This window comes from Oncorhynchus nerka, linkage group LG11 (genome assembly GCF_034236695.1).
Source record: "Oncorhynchus nerka isolate Pitt River linkage group LG11, Oner_Uvic_2.0, whole genome shotgun sequence".
Taxonomy (NCBI): domain Eukaryota; kingdom Metazoa; phylum Chordata; class Actinopteri; order Salmoniformes; family Salmonidae; genus Oncorhynchus; species Oncorhynchus nerka.
The window spans coordinates 57,703,641-57,723,755 of record NC_088406.1 but is presented as its reverse complement, the minus strand read 5'-3'; the positions used below and the strand labels follow the sequence as shown (position 1 = coordinate 57,723,755).

General features: G+C 43.5%; 1 protein-coding gene across 1 annotated transcript in view; it reads right to left on the bottom strand.

Moving 5' to 3' along the window:
• The window catches only part of LOC115137216 (microsomal triglyceride transfer protein-like), a 36,386-nt gene extending 17,913 nt beyond the window's left edge, over positions 1 to 18,473 (bottom strand). Inside the window, exons 1-10 of the mRNA XM_029673385.2 lie at positions 18,282 to 18,473; positions 16,178 to 16,362; positions 14,097 to 14,240; positions 11,954 to 12,061; positions 11,301 to 11,557; positions 8,471 to 8,621; positions 7,941 to 8,098; positions 7,385 to 7,553; positions 2,703 to 2,810; positions 1,950 to 2,162 (exon numbers count right to left, since the gene is read on the bottom strand). Coding sequence (XP_029529245.1) covers positions 1,950 to 2,162; positions 2,703 to 2,810; positions 7,385 to 7,553; positions 7,941 to 8,098; positions 8,471 to 8,621; positions 11,301 to 11,557; positions 11,954 to 12,061; positions 14,097 to 14,240; positions 16,178 to 16,362; positions 18,282 to 18,342 — 1,554 coding nt within the window. The 5' untranslated portion in view covers positions 18,343 to 18,473. The remainder of the gene's footprint in view (positions 1 to 1,949; positions 2,163 to 2,702; positions 2,811 to 7,384; positions 7,554 to 7,940; positions 8,099 to 8,470; positions 8,622 to 11,300; positions 11,558 to 11,953; positions 12,062 to 14,096; positions 14,241 to 16,177; positions 16,363 to 18,281) is intronic.
• Between the last annotated feature and the right edge of the window lie 1,642 nt (positions 18,474 to 20,115).

Genomic DNA, 20,115 nt, shown 5'->3' with positions numbered 1-20,115 from the left:
ATCATCTAAAACTTCAAGGAGAGCAGTTCAATTGTTGTGAAGAAGGCTTCAGGGCGCCCAAGAAAGTCCAGCAAGCACCAGGACCGTCTCCTAAAGTTGATTCAGCTGCGGAATTGGGGCACCACCTGTACAGAGCTTGCAGCAGGCAGGTGTGAGTGCATCTGCACGCTCAGTGAGGCGAAGACTTTTGGAGGATGGCCTGGTGTCAAGAAGGGAAGCAAAGAAGCCACTTCTCTCCAGAACAAACATCAGGGACACACTGATATTCTGCAAAAGGTACAGGGATTGGACTGCTGAGGACGGGGGTAAAGTCATTTTCTCTGATGAATCCCCTTTCCGAATTTTTGGGGCATCCGGAAAAAAGCTTGTCCGGAGAAAACAAGGTGAGCGCTACCATCAGTCCTGTGTCATGCCAACAGTAAAGCACCCTGAGACCATTCATGTGTGGGGTTGCTTCTCAGCCAAGGGAGTGGGCTCACTCACAATTTTGCCTAAGAACACAGCCATGAATAAAGAATGGCACCAACACATCCTCCGAGAGCAACTTCTCCCAACCATCCAGGAACAGTTTGGTGACGAACAATGTCTTTTCCAGCAAGATGGAGCACCTTACCATAAGGGAAAAGTGATAACTAAGTGGCTCGGGGAACAAAACATCAATATTTTGGGTCCATGGCCAGGAAACTCCCCAGACCTTAATCCCATTGAGAACTTGTGGTCAATCCTCAAGAGGCGGGTGGACAAACAAAAACCCACAAATTCTGACTCTAAGCATTGCAAGACCAGAGGACATTTCTCCAAAAAGTACGATCTTTGTCCCCATGTGCAGTTGCAAACTGTAGTCTGGCTTTTTTATTGCAGTTTTGGAGCAGCGGCTTCTTCCTTGCTGAGCGGCCTTTCAGGTTATGTCGATATATGACTTGTTTTACCGTGGATAGAGATACTTTTGTATCTGTTTCGTCCAGCATCTTCACAAGGTCCTTTGCTGTTGTTCTGTGATTGATTTTCACTTTTTGCACCAAAGTACATTAATCTCCAGGAGACAGAATGCGTCTCCTTCCTGAGCGGTATGACGGCTGCGTGGTCCCATGGTGTTTATACTTGAGTAATATTGTTTCTACAGATGAACGTGGTACCTTCAGACGTTTGGAAATTGCTCCCAAGGATGAACCAGACTTGTGGAGGTCTACAATTTTTTTCAGAGGTCTTGTCTGATTTCTGTTGATTTTTCCATGATGTCAAGCAAAGAGGGACTGAGTTTGAAGAAAGGCCTTGAAATACATCCACAGGTAGACCTACAACTGGCTCAAATGATGTCAATTTGCCAGCAGAAGCTTCTAAAGCCATGACATCATTTTCTGGAATTTTCCAAGCTGTTTAAAGGCACAGTCAATTTAGTGTATGTAATCTTCTGACCCACTGGAATAAGTGATATAATCTGTCTGTAAACAAATGTTGGAAAAATTACTTGGGTCATTCACAAAAATATCCTAACGGACTTGTCAAAACTATAGTTTGTTAATTAACAAGAAATTTGCGGAGTGGTTGAAAAATTAGTTTTAATGACTGCAACCTGAGTGTATGTAAACTGTAAAATTCTTTATAAATTAAATTAGCTAACATTTATAAAAAACAAATTTTCCTTTGTCATTATGGGGAATTGTGTTTAGATTAATGAGGAAAACAAACCATTTAATATATTTTAGAATAAGGCTGTAGCATAAAAAATGTGGGAATGTCAAGGGGTCTGAATACTTTCCGATTGCAGTGTACATACAACAGTATATATAGTGCATTCGGAAAGTATACAGACCACTTGAATTTTTCCACATACTTTTGGTACTCTCAGTGTCTATCGAAATAAGATAAATATATCTAAATATATCGCTCTGGGAATGGCAATCCAGCTTCCCTCATGAATGGTTGTCTGGCTATTCCAATGGCCTCACCTCATCTGTGATGAGGGCGACGTCGTATCTCTGCAGGGCTGTGAGGGAGATGGTGCAGTATGCCCCGACCTCCGACTCAGCATATTTGGAAAACAGGGGAATGGCCTCGGGCAGCAGGGAGTTCTTCAGCGCTAGCAGGTACATCTGAATGTCTGACTCCACCTGCGTACTGTCGGGACCTTCCAGAATCATCTTCTTCACCTCAACCACAGTCTGCGTTGGACATGGGACAAAAACACACACAATAAATCAGCCAATGTATAGTTCCTTTTAAGAATTTGTGACTTTCTTTGGTGCATTTCACAACGGGATCATTTCTGTATATTTTCAAGCTATCAGACACAGCTACCTCTCACTACTGTTTCACTTCACTATTCCAGTCTGGCATTCTAATAGTGTGACATTTGGCTCAGTTAAAAAAGTCCAATCAGTATTATCTTGGTTGAAGATGATTCAATTGCTTAAAAGGGACATTTAAACACATTTTACTTCATATTCATCGAGACAATGCCTACTCATAGTTGGTTAAAATCATATGATGCACAACAAGATGACGTCATCGGAAACACTTATATTCATCCATCTTTTGAACTATGAAACAGAAAAACGCCATTTTCACATTTGATGACGTTGGGGTGGTGCTTGAGATTATTAATATGAAGTAAAAAATAATGTTTTAATCCCTTTGAATTTGTTTTGTACAACTCCCCTCATTATAGACACGGGCTAAACATATTCGATAGCTTTACTCACTGGTAGCTCGCAACCTCCTTTTTGACAGAGTTTGTGCACAATGGCACCCATGATGATCACCACCGATTCTTTGATGTCTTTACTGCCAATCTTGCCCTTTGAAATGTCCTGAAAAAAACAATGTGTCATTATCATCATATGATTTATCATCATACAGTACCCCAAAAAACAAGATTTTAAATAAAATTGCAATTTTGGAAGTCATTAGAGAGTAGGTACAAAATCTAAGAGAAGGAGAAACAACTGCCCCACAAATAATGTATGTGTTATTTCCTTTAACGCAACACAGGACATAGTCAGACTGAGCCACAGAAATGCTACAATCAAATATGTCATGAAGGGTGCATTGAGAGCGCTGGGTCGTGATCAGTATGGAGAAAACATTTTCAAATGGCAAGGTTGAAAAATATTTACACTACCAGTCAAAAGTTTGGACACCTACTCATTAAAAAAAATATATATATTTTCTACATTGTAGAATAATTGTGAAGATATCCCAACTATGAAATTACATTATTCCATACAACAACAAAAAAAGTGTTAAACAAATCGAAAAACATTAAAAATGTAAGATTCTTCAGAGTAGCCACCCTTTGCCTTGATGACAGCTTTGCACACTTTTGGCATTCTCTCAAACAGCTTCATGAGGTAGTAACCTGGAATGTATTACAATTAACAGGTCTGCCTTGATAAAAGTTCATTTCTTTGATGACCAGGTGGCGAATCGCATCTCTGCATGTCTGGCAGACATATCAGTGTGGATGACGGATCACCACCTCAAGCTGAACCTCGGCAAGACGGAGCTGCTCTTCCTCCCGGGGAAGGACTGCCCGTTCCATGATCTCGCCATCACGGTTGACAACTCCATTGTGTCCTCCTCCCAGAGCGCTAAGAACCTTGGCGTGATCCTGGACAACACCCTGTCGTTCTCAACTAACAGCATGGCGGTGGCCCGTTCTTGTAGGTTCATGCTCTACAACATCCGCAGAGTACGACCCTGCCTCACACAGGAAGCAGCGCAGGTCCTAATCCAGGCACTTGTCATCTCCCGTCTGGATTACTGCAACTCGCTGTTGGCTGGGCTCCCTGCCTGTGCCATTAAACCCTACAACTCATCCAGAACGCCGCAGCCCGTCTGGTGTTCAACCTTCCCAAGTTCTCTCACGTCACCCCGCTCCTCCGCTCTCTCCACTGGCTTCCAGTTGAAGCTCGCATCCGCTACAAGACCATGGTGCTTGCCTACGGAGCTGTGAGGGGAACGGCACCTCAGTACCTCCAGGCTCTGATCAGGCCCTACACCCAAACAAGGGCACTGCGTTCATCCACCTCTGGCCTGCTCGCCTCCCTACCACTGAGGATGTACAGTTCCCGCGCAGCCCAGTCAAAACTGTTCGCTGCTCTGGCCCCCCAATGGTGGAACAAACTCCCTCACGACGCCAGGACAGCGGAGTCAATCACCACCTTCCGGAGACACCTGAAACCCCACCTCTTTCAGGAATACCTAGGATAGGATAAAGTAATCCTTCTCACCCCCCCCCCTTAAAATATTTAGATGCACTATTGTAAAGTGGCTGTTCCACTGGATGTCTTAAGGTGAACGCACCAATTTGTAAGTCGCTCTGGATAAGAGCGTCTGCTAAATGACTTAAATGTAAATGTAAATTTCTGGATTTTCTTTCTCTTCTTAATGCGTTTGAGCCAATCAGTTGTGTTGTGATAAGGTAGGGGTGGTATACAGAAGATAGCCCTATTTGGTAAAAGACCAAGTCCATATTATGGCAAGAACAGCTCAAATAAGCAAAGAGAAACGACAGTCCATCATTACTTTAAGACATAAAGGTCAGTCAATCCAGAACATTCAAGAACTTTAAACATTTCTTCAAGTGCAGTCGCAAAAACCATCAAGCACTATGATGAAACTGGCTCTCATGAGGACCGCCACAGGAAAGGAAGACCCAGAGTTATCCTCTGCTGCAGAGGATAAATTCCTTAGTGTTACCAGCCTCAGAAATTGCAACCCAAATAAATGCTTCAGAATTCAAGTAACAGACACATCTCAACATCAACCGTTCAAAGGAGTGCATGAATCAGGCCTTCGTGGTTGAATTGCTGCAAAGAAACTACTACTAAAGAACACCAATAGGAAGAAAAGACTTGCCTCCCGGGTGGCGCAGTGGTCTAAGGCACTGCATGTGCCACCAGAGACTCTGGGTTCGAGCCCAGGCTCTGTCGCAGCCGGCCGCGACCGGGAGGTCCATGGGGTGACGCACAATTGGCCTAGCGTCGTCCGGGTTAGGGAGGGTTTGGCCGGTAGGGATATCCTTGTCTCATCGCGCACTAGCGACTCCTGTGGTGGGCTGGGCGCAGTGCACGCTGACCAGGTCGCTAGGTGCACGGTGTTTCCTCTGACACGTTGGTGTGGCTGGCTTCCGGGTTGGATGCACACTGTGTGAACCTCTGGGGGCAGTATTTCATTTTTGGATGAAAAACGTTCCCGTTTTAAACAAGATATTTTGTCACGAAAAGATGCTCGACTATGCATATAATTGACAGCTTTGGAAAGAAAACACTCTGACGTTTCCAAAATGGCAAAGATATTGTCTGTGAGTGCCACAGAACTAATGCTACAGGCGAAACCAAGATGAAACTTCAAACAGGAAGTGAGACAGATTTTTGAGGCGCTGTGTTCCAATGTCTCCTTATATGGCTGTGAATGCGCCAGGAACGAGCCTACACTTTCTGTCGTTTCCCCCAAGGTGTCTGCAGCATTGTGACGTATTTGTAGGCATATCATTGGAAGATTGACCATAAGAGACTACATTTACCAGGTGTCCGCGTGGTGTCCTCCGTCGAAATTGGTGCGTAATCTCCAGCTGCATGTATTTTTCCATGTGATTCAGAGGAGAAACCAAACTGCCACGAATGACTTATCATCGAATAGATATGTGAAAAACACCTTGAGGATTGATTCTAAACAACGTTTGCCATGTTTCTGTCGATATTATGGAGTTCATTTGGAAAAAAGTTCAGCGTTTTGATGACTGAATTTTCGGGGTTTTTTCTTAGCCAAACGTGATGTGAACAAAACGGAGCGATTTCTCCTACACAAATAATATTTTTGGAAAAACTGAACATTTGCTATCTAACTGAATGTAAGGCTTAATGCTATGCTAGCTATCAATACTCTTACACAAATGCTTGTTTTGCTATGGTTGAAAAGCATATTTTGAAAATCTGAGATGACAGTGTTGTTAACAAAAGGCTAAGCTTGAGAGCCAATATATTTATTTCATTTCATTTGCGATTTTCATGAATAGTTAACGTTGCGTTATGGTAATGAGCTTGGGGCTATAATTACGATCCCGGATACGGGATTGCTCGTCGCAACAGGTTACCCAGCATGGCTACCACAGCATTCTGCAGCAACACACCATCCCATCTGGTTTGCGCTTAGTGGGACTATCATTTGTTTTTCAACAGGACAATGACCCAACACACCTCCAGGCTGTGTAAGGGCTATTTGACCAAGAAGGAGAGTGATTGGAGTGCTGCATCAGATGACCTGGCCTCCACAATCACCTGACCTCAAACCAATGGAGAGGGGTTGGGATGAGTTAGACCACAGAGTGAAGGAAAAGCAGCCATCAAGTGCTCAGCATTTGTGGGAACTCCTTCAAAACCGTTGGAAAAGCATTCCAGGTGAAGCTGGTTGAGAGAATGCCAAGAGTGTGCAAAGCTGTCAAGGCAAAGGGTGGCTACTTTGAAGAATCTCAAATATAAAATTGATTTTGATTTGTTTAAACTTTTTTGTTTTTTTGTTATTTTAGTTTTGATGTCTTCACTATTAATCAACAATGTAGAAAATAGTAAAAATAAAGAAAAACCCTTGAAGTAGTAGGTGTCCAAACGTTTGACTGGTACTGTATGTATAATAAATAAATGTACCAACACTTGCACTTGACCCCCCCCCTTCTAGCTCTGACTCTGATAGCTACATTATTGAGGAAATATTTACTTTCTATGCCTGTGATATGTGGTTGTCCCACCTAGCTATCTCAAGATGAATGCACTAACTGTAGGTCGCTCTGGATAAGAGTCTGCTAAATTACTCAAATGTAAAGTTGTAAAACATTGTGCTAATGTTCTTACTGAATATTGCCCTGTTGATGAGCATAAGGGTGCTTTCAAACCAGAAAAAAATGGATACGTAAAAAACACAGTTAGTCAATGATTTTCACTGGGAGCCGTGCGTTGGGGGAGGGTACAGTGTTGTGCTGCGCAGTCCGTCAGAAGTCACAATGATGCATTTTTGGGCTCCCGAGTGGCTCAGAGGTCTAAGGCACTGCATCTCAGTGCACGAGGCATCACTGCAGTCCCTGGTTCCTATCCAGGCTGCATCACATCCGGCCGTGATTGGGAGTCCCATAGGGCGATGCACAATTGTCCCATTGGCTGGGGCAGGCCGTCATTGTAAATAAGAATTTGTTCATAACTGACTTACCTAATTAAATAACGGTTAAATAAAACAAAACATCTGTCTAACCAATTGAAAACATTGAACTGACTTTTTACCAAACAATTTCTTCTCCCCATCCTGCTGCTGTGTTGGACATGATTTTAATTTATTTTGAAGGCACCATAAGATGTAGAGTTTGAGCAAGAGTCAGCCATTGGCCACTCACCACCAAAGCCTGGAGCATTCTCTCGTTGGGGTGCGAGGCAAAGCCGCAGGCATACAGGAACCTCTCCTGCAGAACCATGCCTTTGGGGTCGGCAAAGTTGAGGAACTGCAGCATGGCGTCCAAGGAATCGGGCGTCTGGGACGAGGTCACGGCGTCCACCACCTGAGGTCTGCAGACCCCAAGAGAGTTGGAGAGAGGCGGTGAGTCAGAAGTCATGTCTAAAATGGCACCATATTCCCTATATAGTTAACTATGTGGCTCTGGCCGAAAGAAACATGGGGCGAGAGACAGACAGCAAGGAAACGGGGTGAGGAGTCTCTACATCTCATAAGAAAGCATCAAAGCCTGAGAGAGAGAGAAAAAAAACAGAAAAATAGGAGAAAATGAGAGATCGAGAAGAGAAAGAGTGATATTAGAGAAGTGAAAATAAAGAGAAGAAAAAGGGAATGAAGCGGGAAAGACAAAAAAAAGAGGAGAGCTAGAGAAAGAGGCAGACAGAAAGAGAATGAAAAGGAGGGAGAGAGAGACAGAGAGGTGGGAAAGTGCTAGGGATTACAAGGCAGTCTTGCTGGAGCGCTTCAGCACTTGGAGGATCTCGTCCTTGGAGGCTTTCCTTATGCTCTGGATGAGAGCCAGGAAGCTTCGGGGAGCGATGGCCTTAGACAAGCTATCTGGTTCAAACTGCTTCTGGACTGTTTGCCAGTGCTCAAACAGCTGGTGGGATGGGCAGAGAAAAGGAAAAGAAAGGAAAAATAGTCATGTATTAATTAAATGTTTGGTTGGCAAGGACATGTATCGACAGTGTGGTACAGTGTTGGCAAATGCAGACTACTAATAAGGGCAGCTTTTCACACTATTGTAACACCCGTACTCTGATAATTTAATTCTAGCACCATTGCAGCAATCAACCAGGCCAGCATAGTTTTGCCCTGCTCTGCCCTTTTTAATTATTCTTTAGCAAAGAGTAATTTTTTAAGCATTTGTTTTGACAGTATATTGGAACCTTTCAGAGGGAAAAGTCAGTGTCCAAGGTTGACAACAACCTGAAGCAATTTCTTTGCTTTATTGCTTCTCACAACCACTCACCGATTGACAGCCCTTGCATTGGGATTTGACCTTCTCAGCTGCCACACCAACAGCAAACAATTTCTCATCAAGTGATTTGACAACACTGGCAACATTCTTCCCCGCAGCCTCAAACGGCCCAGCCTCAATTGCTACCAGCGTCAAGCTTTGCCTGAGGACAACATAAACGAACAAATCCATCATCAAATCCATCAGTTTCTGTTCCTTTGCTATTGATGTTCTCAGAAAGCCTATTCAATCAATAAGTGAAAAAACAACATTACTTTCATAATGAAAAATGCATGTGTTGAATTAGTGTAGTAAACAAAAGAAGATACTCTTGCTCTCATCCAACACTTCCCACACTGCCCCTACTCGGATGGTATCGCGCCGTCCCAATCTTCGCTCTCTCTCCCCCGCTACTCTCTCCTCTTCCATCCTATCATCTCTTCCCTCTGCTCAAACCTTCTCCAACCTATCTCCTGATTCTGCCTCCTCAACCCTCCTCTCCTCCCTTTCTGCATCCCTTGATTCTCTATGTCCCCTATCCTCCAGGCCGGCTCGGTCCTCCCCTCCTGCTCCGTGGCTCGACGACTCATTGCGAGCTCACAGAACAGGGCTCCGGGCAGCCGAGCGGAAATGGAGGAAAACTCGCCTCCCTGCGGACCTGGCATCCTTTCACTCCCTCCTCTCTACATTTTCCTCTTCTGTCTCTGCTGCTAAAGCCACTTTCTACCACTCTAAAGTCCAAGCATCTGCCTCTAACCCTAGGAAGCTCTTTGCCACCTTCTCCTCCCTCCTGAATCCTCCTCCCCTCCCCCCCTCCTCCCCTCTCTGCAGATGACTTCGTCAACCATTTTGAAAAGAAGGTCGACGACATCCGATCCTCGTTTGCTAAGTCAAACGACACCGCTGGTTCTGCTCACACTGCCCTGCCCTGTGCTCTGACCTCTTTCTCCCCTCTCTCTCCAGATGAAATCTCGCGTCTTGTGACGGCCGGCCGCCCAACAACCTGCCCGCTTGACCCTATTCCCTCCTCTCTTCTCCAGACCATTTCCGGAGACCTTCTCCCTTACCTCACCTCGCTCATCAACTCATCCCTGACCGCTGGCTACGTCCCTACTGTCTTCAAGAGAGCGAGAGTTGCACCCCTTCTGAAAAAACCTACACTCGATCCCTCCGATGTCAACAACTACAGACCAGTATCCCTTCTTTCTTTTCTCTCCAAAACTCTTGAACGTGCCGTCCTTGGCCAGCTCTCCCGCTAATCTCTCTCAGAATGACCTTCTTGATCCAAATCAGTCAGGTTTCAAGACTAGTCATTCAACTGAGACTGCTCTTCTCTGTATCACGGAGGCCCTCCGCACTGCTAAAGCTAACTCTCTCTCCTCTGCTCTCATCCTTCTAGACCTATCGGCTGCCTTCGATACTGTGAACCATCAGATCCTCCTCTCCACCCTCTCCGAGTTGGGCATCTCCGGCGCGGCCCACGCTTGGATTGCGTCCTACCTGACAGGTCGCTCCTACCAGGTGGCGTGGCGAGAATCTGTCTCCTCACCACGCGCTCTCACCACTGGCGTCCCCCAGGGCTCTGTTCTAGGCCCTCTCCTATTCTCGCTATACACCAAGTCACTTGGCTCTGTCATAACCTCACATGGTCTCTCCTATCATTGCTATGCAGACGACACACAATTAATCTTCTCCTTTCCCCTTCTGATGACCAGGTGGCGAATCGCATCTCTGCATGTCTGGCAGACATATCAGTGTGGATGACGGATCACCACCTCAAGCTGAACCTCGGCAAGACGGAGCTGCTCTTCCTCCCGGGGAAGGACTGCCCGTTCTATGATCTCGCCATCACGGTTGACAACTCCATTGTGTCCTCCTCCCAGAGCGCTAAGAACCTTGGCGTGATCCTGGACAACACCCTGTCGTTCTCAACTAACATCAAGGCGGTGGCCCGTTCTTGTAGGTTCATGCTCTACAACATCCGCAGAGTACGACCCTGCCTCACACAGGAAGCGGCGCAGGTCCTAATCCAGGCACTTGTCATCTCCCGTCTGGATTACTGCAACTCGCTGTTGGCTGGGCTCCCTGCCTGTGCCATTAAACCCCTACAACTCATCCAGAACGCCGCAGCCCGTCTGGTGTTCAACCTTCCCAAGTTCTCTCACGTCACCCCGCTCCTCCGCTCTCTCCACTGGCTTCCAGTTGAAGCTCGCATCCGCTACAAGACCATGGTGCTTGCCTACGGAGCTGTGAGGGGAACGGCACCTCAGTACCTCCAGGCTCTGATCAGGCCCTACACCCAAACAAGGGCACTGCGTTCATCCACCTCTGGCCTGCTCGCCTCCCTACCACTGAGGAAGTACAGTTCCCGCGCAGCCCAGTCAAAACTGTTCGCTGCTCTGGCCCCCCAATGGTGGAACAAACTCCCTCACGACGCCAGGACAGCGGAGTCAATCACCACCTTCCGGAGACACCTGAAACCCCACCTCTTTCAGGAATACCTAGGATAGGATAAAGTAATCCTTCTCACCCCCCTTAAAAGATTTAGATGCACTATTGTAAAGTGGCTGTTCCACTGGATGTCTTAAGGTGAACGCACCAATTTGTAAGTCGCTCTGGATAAGAGCGTCTGCTAAATGACTTAAATGTAAATGTAAGAAGAAAATAAACTATTGCCTCAAAGTTTACAGGATATGTTTTTCACCATTAACATTCCATTGGACTCCCTTATTTCTTAAAACTGCATTGTTCGTTAAGGGCTTGTAAGTGAGAATTTAATGGTAAGGTCTACAATTGTATTCGGAGCATGTGACAAATAACATTTGATTTGTGCCAACCTTACCTGGACACTATTTTAGCAGCGGTGGTGCGGCGTGCATTGACTGCTAAGATGTGAGTCTCCTTGGCTATGGCTGACTTAATGAAGCCATCCTCCAGGGTGAAAACAGTGACAGAGCTGGACTCCCCACTCACGCCCAGGACCTGAATGTAGGTGGTGAAGCCGGTCTCTGCGGTCTTGCAGGTCTCCAAAGCCTTGGTCCTTGTCACCTGGCCCTGGGCAGCCTTATACTCTACCGTACACCTCCCGGACACGTCATTCTGTTCCCAGACCAGACAGATCAGTCAGCCAACCAAGTACTCATACAGAAAACCATTGAAAAACAGTTTTAAGCAATTGTTTGAATGATTTACATTGAGAATTCATAAAATTGTATTTTACAGTGCATTATTTTTTTATATATTTTTTTGATGACATGATATAATGGCAATTACATGAGTATCCACTTATTACTTTTTGGTTTCTCTAGGAATCATTGAAACAAAAATCATACATTTAATCAATTTAGTACACGTGGTGGTTACCAATTGAGTTTATAAAAAATTACCCAAAAGTAATTTCTCTTAGTAAGTGCCTGCTAAAATACGACTGTAGAGTAAAACATTTAACTGTTTCCATGATTACCTATAACTGCATATGTATTGGATCTCATTTACCTCTATGACCTTCCCAGATCTGCATTGCACCTGCAGCAGGCTGGCCACACCCCTCTTCAAGTTCTTAATGGCAGCAGGCTCCGCCTTATAGCAGTAAAAGCTGCTCACCTGAAACAGAGGAATGGAACAACAAACAAGTCAATAGTAACAATGCACTAGAGTCAAATGACAGGGAACAGTGACATAACTGTAGTTTTCTCAGATTAACATTATCTAAGTGCCTCAGATAATCATGAGATGTCAACAAATGGAAAAGGGTCTGACTTCATAGGATCTGACTGAACTTCATCTTGAGGGTGTTCCTTGCGAGGGAGTTCCTTTTTTCTTGGCAAGGTATGCACATGGCATTGCGCAGGGGCCAATATGAGTGCCATTTTCTTGTCAAGGAATGCCCACGGCAAGGAACGCAACCCAAGACAAATTCTGCAGTCAGACACTATCAAACAAATGTCTTATTCACTTTCCCAGCATATTCCACTCAACTCAGGGCATCATACTTTGAGGCTTAGATTAAATGACTAGATTGATTAGGCTTTATTTACTATATTTGTTAAAAACTATAACCTTCTTTAACCTTATTTGTCCATATTCAGCCTTTATCAACTCAATAGTGATAGAAAGCTTCATTTGAAAAACCATGTCTAACATTGCAGAGATTGCAGAAAAAAAGTCTTAAATACAATACAGAAGTACAAAGGTTGCAGACAATAGATCACATTGTTGTAAAAACAAACACATCGTCACCCTAAGGTCACCATTATCACAAAAGTTTCAAAATCTTTGTCACTCGTTCATTAACTTACACTCACCGGGACGTTTATTAGGTACATAGGTGGCTCCTATAGACAGTGAGTCACGTGGCTTGTAATATGAAGCAGGCAAACAGGCATCAAGGCATTCAGTTACTGTTTGATTGAACATTAGAATAGGCAAAACAAGTGACCTAAGCATCTTTGAGCATGGTATTCTGGGTTTTTCACGCACGACTGTGTCTAGGTTTACAGAGAATGGTGCGACAAACAAAAACATCCAGTCGACGGCAGTCCTGTGGGCGAAAACAGCTTGTTGATGAGAGTGGGCCAAGGAGAATGACATGAATCATGCAAGCTAACAGACGTCCAATCTGCATCAACTGTGTGATGCCATCTCGTCAGCATGGACCAACATCCCTGTGGAACATTCCTGTGGAATGCAAAGGGGGGGGGGGGGGGGGGGGGGGGTTCGACTCGGTAGTAGATGGGTGTATCTAATAAACTGTCCGGTGAGTGCATGTAATCACTTATTATAGTTTGTAATACTATGAGATACATTTAGTTTCAATATGTACAGTCCAGTGCTAAATTGTTACTATTTTCATAACAGATTTAGCTGATCACAATGCATTCAACAGGACATTCACTGATCAACTGGTTCAACTATTCACCTCATCCTGTCTGTGTCATCAAGGTACGGGGCCCCTTTGCCACGCCAATGCCCCCACACTTGTCTCCCGTGGGATCTGATAACCGGACGGCCGGCAATCTGAAGGGTTGACCTTTGCACATACACACCATCTGTCTGGTATTTCCCCTTCCAGCATCACCACACTAACACATTGCCAATTACAGCTCCATTAATAGTCCTCGGAAATATGGATGTCGTCAAGGATGCTCCGGAAATGGCTCCCATACTAGATTACGTATTTTTTTTATCTTAACTGATTGTAGTAAAAGTGATGGTTGATATAGAAATACATGTAAAATTGAACAATACTTTTATGACTATTGACCTATGAAGATATAACAACAAAAGTACTAAAATGATAGAAAAATAGCTATTTGTAGTATATCTAGTATACTTCTGGTAATAATTAAACACCCTACTACCTACACATGTTACTACATCTACCTATGGCAGATAATCTCCACTACAGTATACCCAAAGTACATTCGTGTTCCTAGTAACTGCCTTAAATTCAATCAATAATTTAGCATTATGCATCGATAAAAACATACAGTAACACTTTACTTAGCGCCTGCAGGTATAATGCATTATGATCCGTTCTAATTCTTTTTTAGACCTGTTATGAGCATGAATGAGCCCCTTTATAATGTCTAATAACTGTTTGTTTCCATAGACACAAACCAACATCCACAGCTCTTACCTTTCCGTTTTTCAGGTGCACCATGAACGGCCTTTCCAGTGCTGCCAGCTTCTTCTCTCCGAGAAGGCTTTGCGTTGTTGCACCCTGGAATATGTTCTTCTTGGCTGAGCGTGGGGCCACATTTTTTATCTTCACATTTGAGATCTGTGGATGGGAATGGAAGAGCTTGTTAGATGATCTGGAGGACAAAGAGGAGGAGGACATAGTCATGTTAAGAAAAAAGGAGGAATTTATAACATGGATGCATGTTCCTCAACGGGCAGAAGAAAAGTTAGTGACTAAAAAACTTAGGACATTTCAAGCAGCTCAATATCAATATTCTCCATAGAATACAACCAGAGTGGAAGGTATAGACTTCAAATAGTATTTGAAATCTTTTTTTTAAATGTCAGTGTTTGGTTTAGCCTGTTTGGAATTCCAGGCAGGCATGTTGGCACTTTTGAGATGACTGATTTTGGGCCAGGCACGCACAATTAAGCACAACTTAAGTGTAACAGAATTCCAATACTATTTGAACCCAGGCCTTTTTAAATACAATTTATAAAACAGACTCCCTGAGGGGCCTGTCTGAGAACTTAAGTACTATTTTTACACAATCAGACTAGGCCTTTTTCTATTTGTGCCAATTACAGGGGACATTAAGAACCTCTTTCACAGGACCACTTTCCCAAGACCACTTTCCCAGGATCATATCAATATGTGGTTGAGTTTTCTTTCCTTTCACATTGTAAACAATATGTTGCATGTATAAACTCCAACATGTACCCTCCCAAAACAAAAGGTGTTTTCAATATATATATATATATATATCCCAGGGAAACATGTAACCAGGTTTGACAAAAACTGGCTCTGTCTGACCCTGAATGAATTCTAAATCAACCCCTAACCCCTACTCACTGCCTTCTCTGCGTTTGTGTAGATCTGAAAAGACTGGATAGGTCTAAGTGTTGTGGTGAACGTCCCAACTAGGCGAGGTAGGGTTACTGCCATAAACCAGTTACACATATCCAATACTCTCAGATCTACATATGGTCTAGTGGCTGGGGTTTTAACGGTGGATTTGGGATTCAGGTTAATCTATCAAACATACATTTAAGTCATTTAGCAGACATTCTTATCCAGAGCGACTTACAGTTAGTGCAGTGGTCGCCAACCGGTCGATCGCGATCAATCTTCAAGGCATTCCATGTCATTCACCACATATTTATGTAGAAAAGCCAACAAACGATTAAGGCTTGCGCTCCTTTTTTAAAATCGTGTTGCGCTGTTGCCGGTAGGTGCACTTGACTCAAAAGTCCTGCGCATCGGGTAGCAAAGTGTTCCCATGAGACAAACTCCACCTACCTGGCAAATCTGTGACTAAATCGAGTGCACCTACTGCGCTGCCCAATCGGATAGCTCAAATCACAGTGGCTACAGAGCTTCCATGACCCTGGCCACAGCCACGTTTAATAGGCTACTAGCCTATGTAAGATTGAATAACTTTTAAAACCCATGACCACAGAGAGACTCAACGAATACAGCTGTTTTTATGAGTGAGTTCATGTTCAAGTTTATATTCAGCACTGTCACTGTTTTTATTCAACACTATTACAAAACGCGCTCCTCCGTACTTCCGCTCGGGCTGCAGCTGCAATGAATGAGTAGCCAAGTATCGATAGCCCTGCGTTTTATTATTATTAGCAGCTCGTCGTGTCGATTTTAATATTAAGGAATATTTAACTTTCTCTTGTCATAGGAACAACATGAATTTGTGCATGAGGCAGATGCGGTGCGATTCGAGTTTCGCCATCAGGTGGAAGACGGTGTCCCCTCTCTCTGGTCAGTTTCACTGGAGGAAAGGAAGGAGAGAGCAGGGACCGTGAGAGGCGGTTGAAAAAAAAAATAGTTTTGAACTCGGAATTCCAAGTCAGAAACCCGGGCATCTTTCTAGAGCTCTGACTTTTCGACCTGAAGATCACTGATGTCGTGATTTGATCTCGTTGACCATCAGATACAGGTACCATCAGTCCAGTACATTTTCCCTCAATGTAGCTATCAGCAAAGTCAGGGTGAGGAGGTGGTGCTGTGGGATTATTTACCACCAGTTGTATGAGCTGGTCGTCCTTGCTGCTGGGGTCTCTCCACACTAAATTGACATCCACGTCACTGGAGATCCTATAGCCAGAACTGCCATCTTTTGACCCCTTGGCCCTGTCCACCAGCACCTCCGTGGTGTAGCTGAATTTGTACAACCGGTCATTGTTCAGCCTGGGTCCAGCAGCACCTGAAACAACAGGAGGGGGCATGCTGGAATCACAGCGTGATATCAAAACGCACAGTGATATGAGTGACTTAGTAGGGCAGGGGTTCTGTTTTCTTTTTGAGCCCCACTAGGCCTTTTCAAACTGCATTCTCTCAACCCAGGGATATCCTTAACCCTGGGTTAAAATTAGCCCAGGGCCAGTTTAACGTCCTTTTACACAAGCATTTGTTAACCCTGGCTAGTTGAAACCAACTGTCACTTTTCTGGAGTAGAATATTCCTGTGTCACTTTTCTGGAGTCAATTGGGTGACAACCCAGGGTGTTTTCACTAGGCTAAGAGCAGTTGGAACATGGCTACGGAGACCCTGAGGACCCCAAAGGGTTGGGAGTCACTTAGACCAGGTGTTTCTCAATATAAATATCAAGGTCTTTCATCAGTAACTGCACAATGTCAGTAAGCTGATTAACACTAAAGGGCCCTCACTGCTGAGTGAGATGTCTGTCAAAACAACTCCTAAAAAAATAGTTGGTATATACCATTAAGCAGTGATTGAATTAAGGTATTTTCCTCAGCAGTCAATTACTTCCCTTTGTATGTCAATCATTACAAAAAGGCTTGAGTTCAGATTGGAGGAATGAATTACTCTGTTAGATTTGTAATGTCTTGGCAACAATTAACCGTTTAACCATTACACACCTAGTCCCCATTACACACCATGGGTAATGGGGACTAGGTGTGACCATTACACACCTAGTCCCCTGGCTAATTGCTACTGGTTCGACAGAGAAAGATCAGGCAGGTGGATGAGACTGTGATACATGTAAAACCATGTGTAGCTTTGGGCAAAATACTTCCAAAAATCCTATCCTCTGTAGTAGATTATTTAAAACAGACAGTAATATGTATACATCCTGGATTCAGAAGGTGAGCCCTTCATGGTGGTGCAATTGCAGCTTGTAATATTGTGTCATTATTACGAGAACCCTTGTAAGCTAAAGCTACGATGGTCTACGTTTCTGATGGACACAATCAACACTGAAGACAGTGAACGTTGTGGGTGGACTATTAAAGTCCTCTATTGCTCTAATACAGTGTAGCATTCCGAAAGAAGTGACATTAGGCCATGAGTCAAGACTGACGTGTCACTTTCGAGTTGCATCACCAAGTGCTGAATCAAACATACAAAATCTGTCACAGACAGCTGTATTCAACCACTTTGTCAACTGCCTCAGTTTCTACTGACCAAGTTGAACATTAAATAATTTAATTAATATCGCCTATGATTAATAGATATGGCACCCAAAAAACTACTTTACCACCACCAACTACAGTAGTATCCACAATACCTACCCTGCAGGTTGCCTCAAATGTTTAGGGGACTAATTATTATTGGTTGTGTACTTAAATGTTTATTTAACTAGGCAAGTCAGTTATGAAACAAATTCTTATTTACAATGAAGACCTACCCCGGCCAAATCTTAACAACGCTGGGCCAATTGTGCACCGCCCTATGGGACTCCCAATCACGGCCGGTTGTGATACAATCTGGAATCGAACCAGGGTCTGTAGTGATGCCTCTAGCACTGAGATGCAGTGTCTTAGACCACCGCACCACTCAGGAGGCCACATTACATCACCAGGAAACTCTATGTAACTATTGCATTTAGGAACGAACATGTTTTGTGAATCTCCAGCGAAAGTGATTTGTTGGTTTCTTGGCTGTTGCAAGACCATTCAAAGGTTTTATTACAGAAGTTCCAAGGTCACTGACTGTAGGCCTAGAGCCCAACTCCTTGACTGTAAGCCTAGAGCCCAACTCCTTGACTGTAAGCCTAGAGCCCAACTCCTAACATACTCTCTAAGCAAATCACAAACCAACACAATATAAAACAACATATTCATCACACATGTCGGTACATGAAAAAACCCAATAACTCACCTCTATTAGAAGCAGAAAATGAAGATGTCATGCAGAGCAAAAGCACAAAGAGAGCTAACATTTTGCACTATATATTAGGAGCAAGAAGGTGATTGCAGGTAAAACTTTACTGAATAGGCGCTCACAGGCCAGAAAGAAAGGCTCAGCTACCTGAAGCTACTCAAATTATGTTAAACGATGTGGAGGGCAGAATCCAAACTCCACGCTCAAGAACTAAGTACGAGATAAAGAGCAAATCATTAACTTGTAGCGCAGAGTTTTAACAATCCCTTCAAATATCGATAGGTGCAATGCCCACTGTCGCTGGGGGATACGGGAGCAGTTAATTTACGTTACTACACCTAATGATCGGATGATAGGCTTATCAACAGCGCATGCACAAATGCGAATTGACATCGATATTTCGTCCTCAAGCAGTAGCCTATCATGATAAAATCAGCGAGACAATTACATATAGGCTAAAACAGTAGTTACACAGCAGTAGCGATACTTCCGAATTTGGCCCAAATGTAAGCAACAAGTTTAAAACAATAAAACTCTACATTTACAACGTACGTCTAAAGTGGTTAAACTATGGTGACATTTACCCCTCGGTTGTGAGACGGCGTCAATTTGAGATTGAACCTTTAACCTAATTTTGCATGTCGGTAATAAACAGATTGACATTGTTGCACACACGGTTGAAGGAAATTGACTATACACGTCACACTATAACTGCCAGCATATGAGCCAATGGTAAGTATTTGTTTTTTTGCCGTGTTTGTGTGCGGTTTGGGGGAATTTGTAAGCACCAGCTTGAGGTCAGTTTTGCGTTTCCCCACTCTAATGGTAAGGATGGATGTGGGGACATGTGGGGAGGGGACGCTGACTGATCCGTGACCTGTGACCCCCCATTCCCATCAGGGATAAATTGATCTGGGTTTACATTATAGATGATTCATATCTTTGATTACATTGCGAGGGAAAGGGAAATAACAGTTCTAGAATTTATCAAGCAGTGAAGTAATTTCCTTGACAGTGAAGTCGTTTTTATAATTGTCTTTATTGGAGAATCCTATCTATATATTTTTTTTGAAGCTCATATGCTTCTACTGATTAACCATAAACAAAGTATCTCACACTTCGGGAAGGAATAGGAATCCTTTCAAGGTGATACTTCTCTGATTAGATCAACTCTGTCATCAGCGACAACACCACAATGATTAAATGAGATTTTGCATGCAGCCCTACTTCATCGATGTCTGGATGAATGTAATTTTGAGTGATTTCCAATCAATCTATTGTATTCATTAATAGGCATTCATCGGTTCACTTTATTTTTTCATGCATTTGGGGAAAAATTGAGATATATACAGAGATATTGAGTACAGATCATATTGTCTTTATAGTCTTTCAGATGATGTTATTCTTTTGTTCTGAACAATTGTCAGTCTAGAAATACTGGTAGTGGTGCAGTATGTGGTATGTGGTAACACTTACATTACATTGCCATTATTACTGTGTAACTACTTATGTAATTGCAGTGTAAAAAGTATTGTTGTAACTAATGATTACACTGTAGCAATAACTCTAACGTTTAACCCTACCCCTAACACAAAGTAAGTAGAGCGTAATAATGAGTAAATAACCATACTGAGACTGTAATGACATAAAACAAATTACACAGTAATAAGGGCACTATAGCGAGTAAAACTAGAAGACATCAATCAAGTCAGAGTATTTTTTGTTGTCTATCACAATTTCAAGTCCCATTTTAACTCCCTTTCCAACTCAATCAAACACTCATTCAAAACAAATCAGAACAAAATGACAACCAGAATGACTACCAATTGCT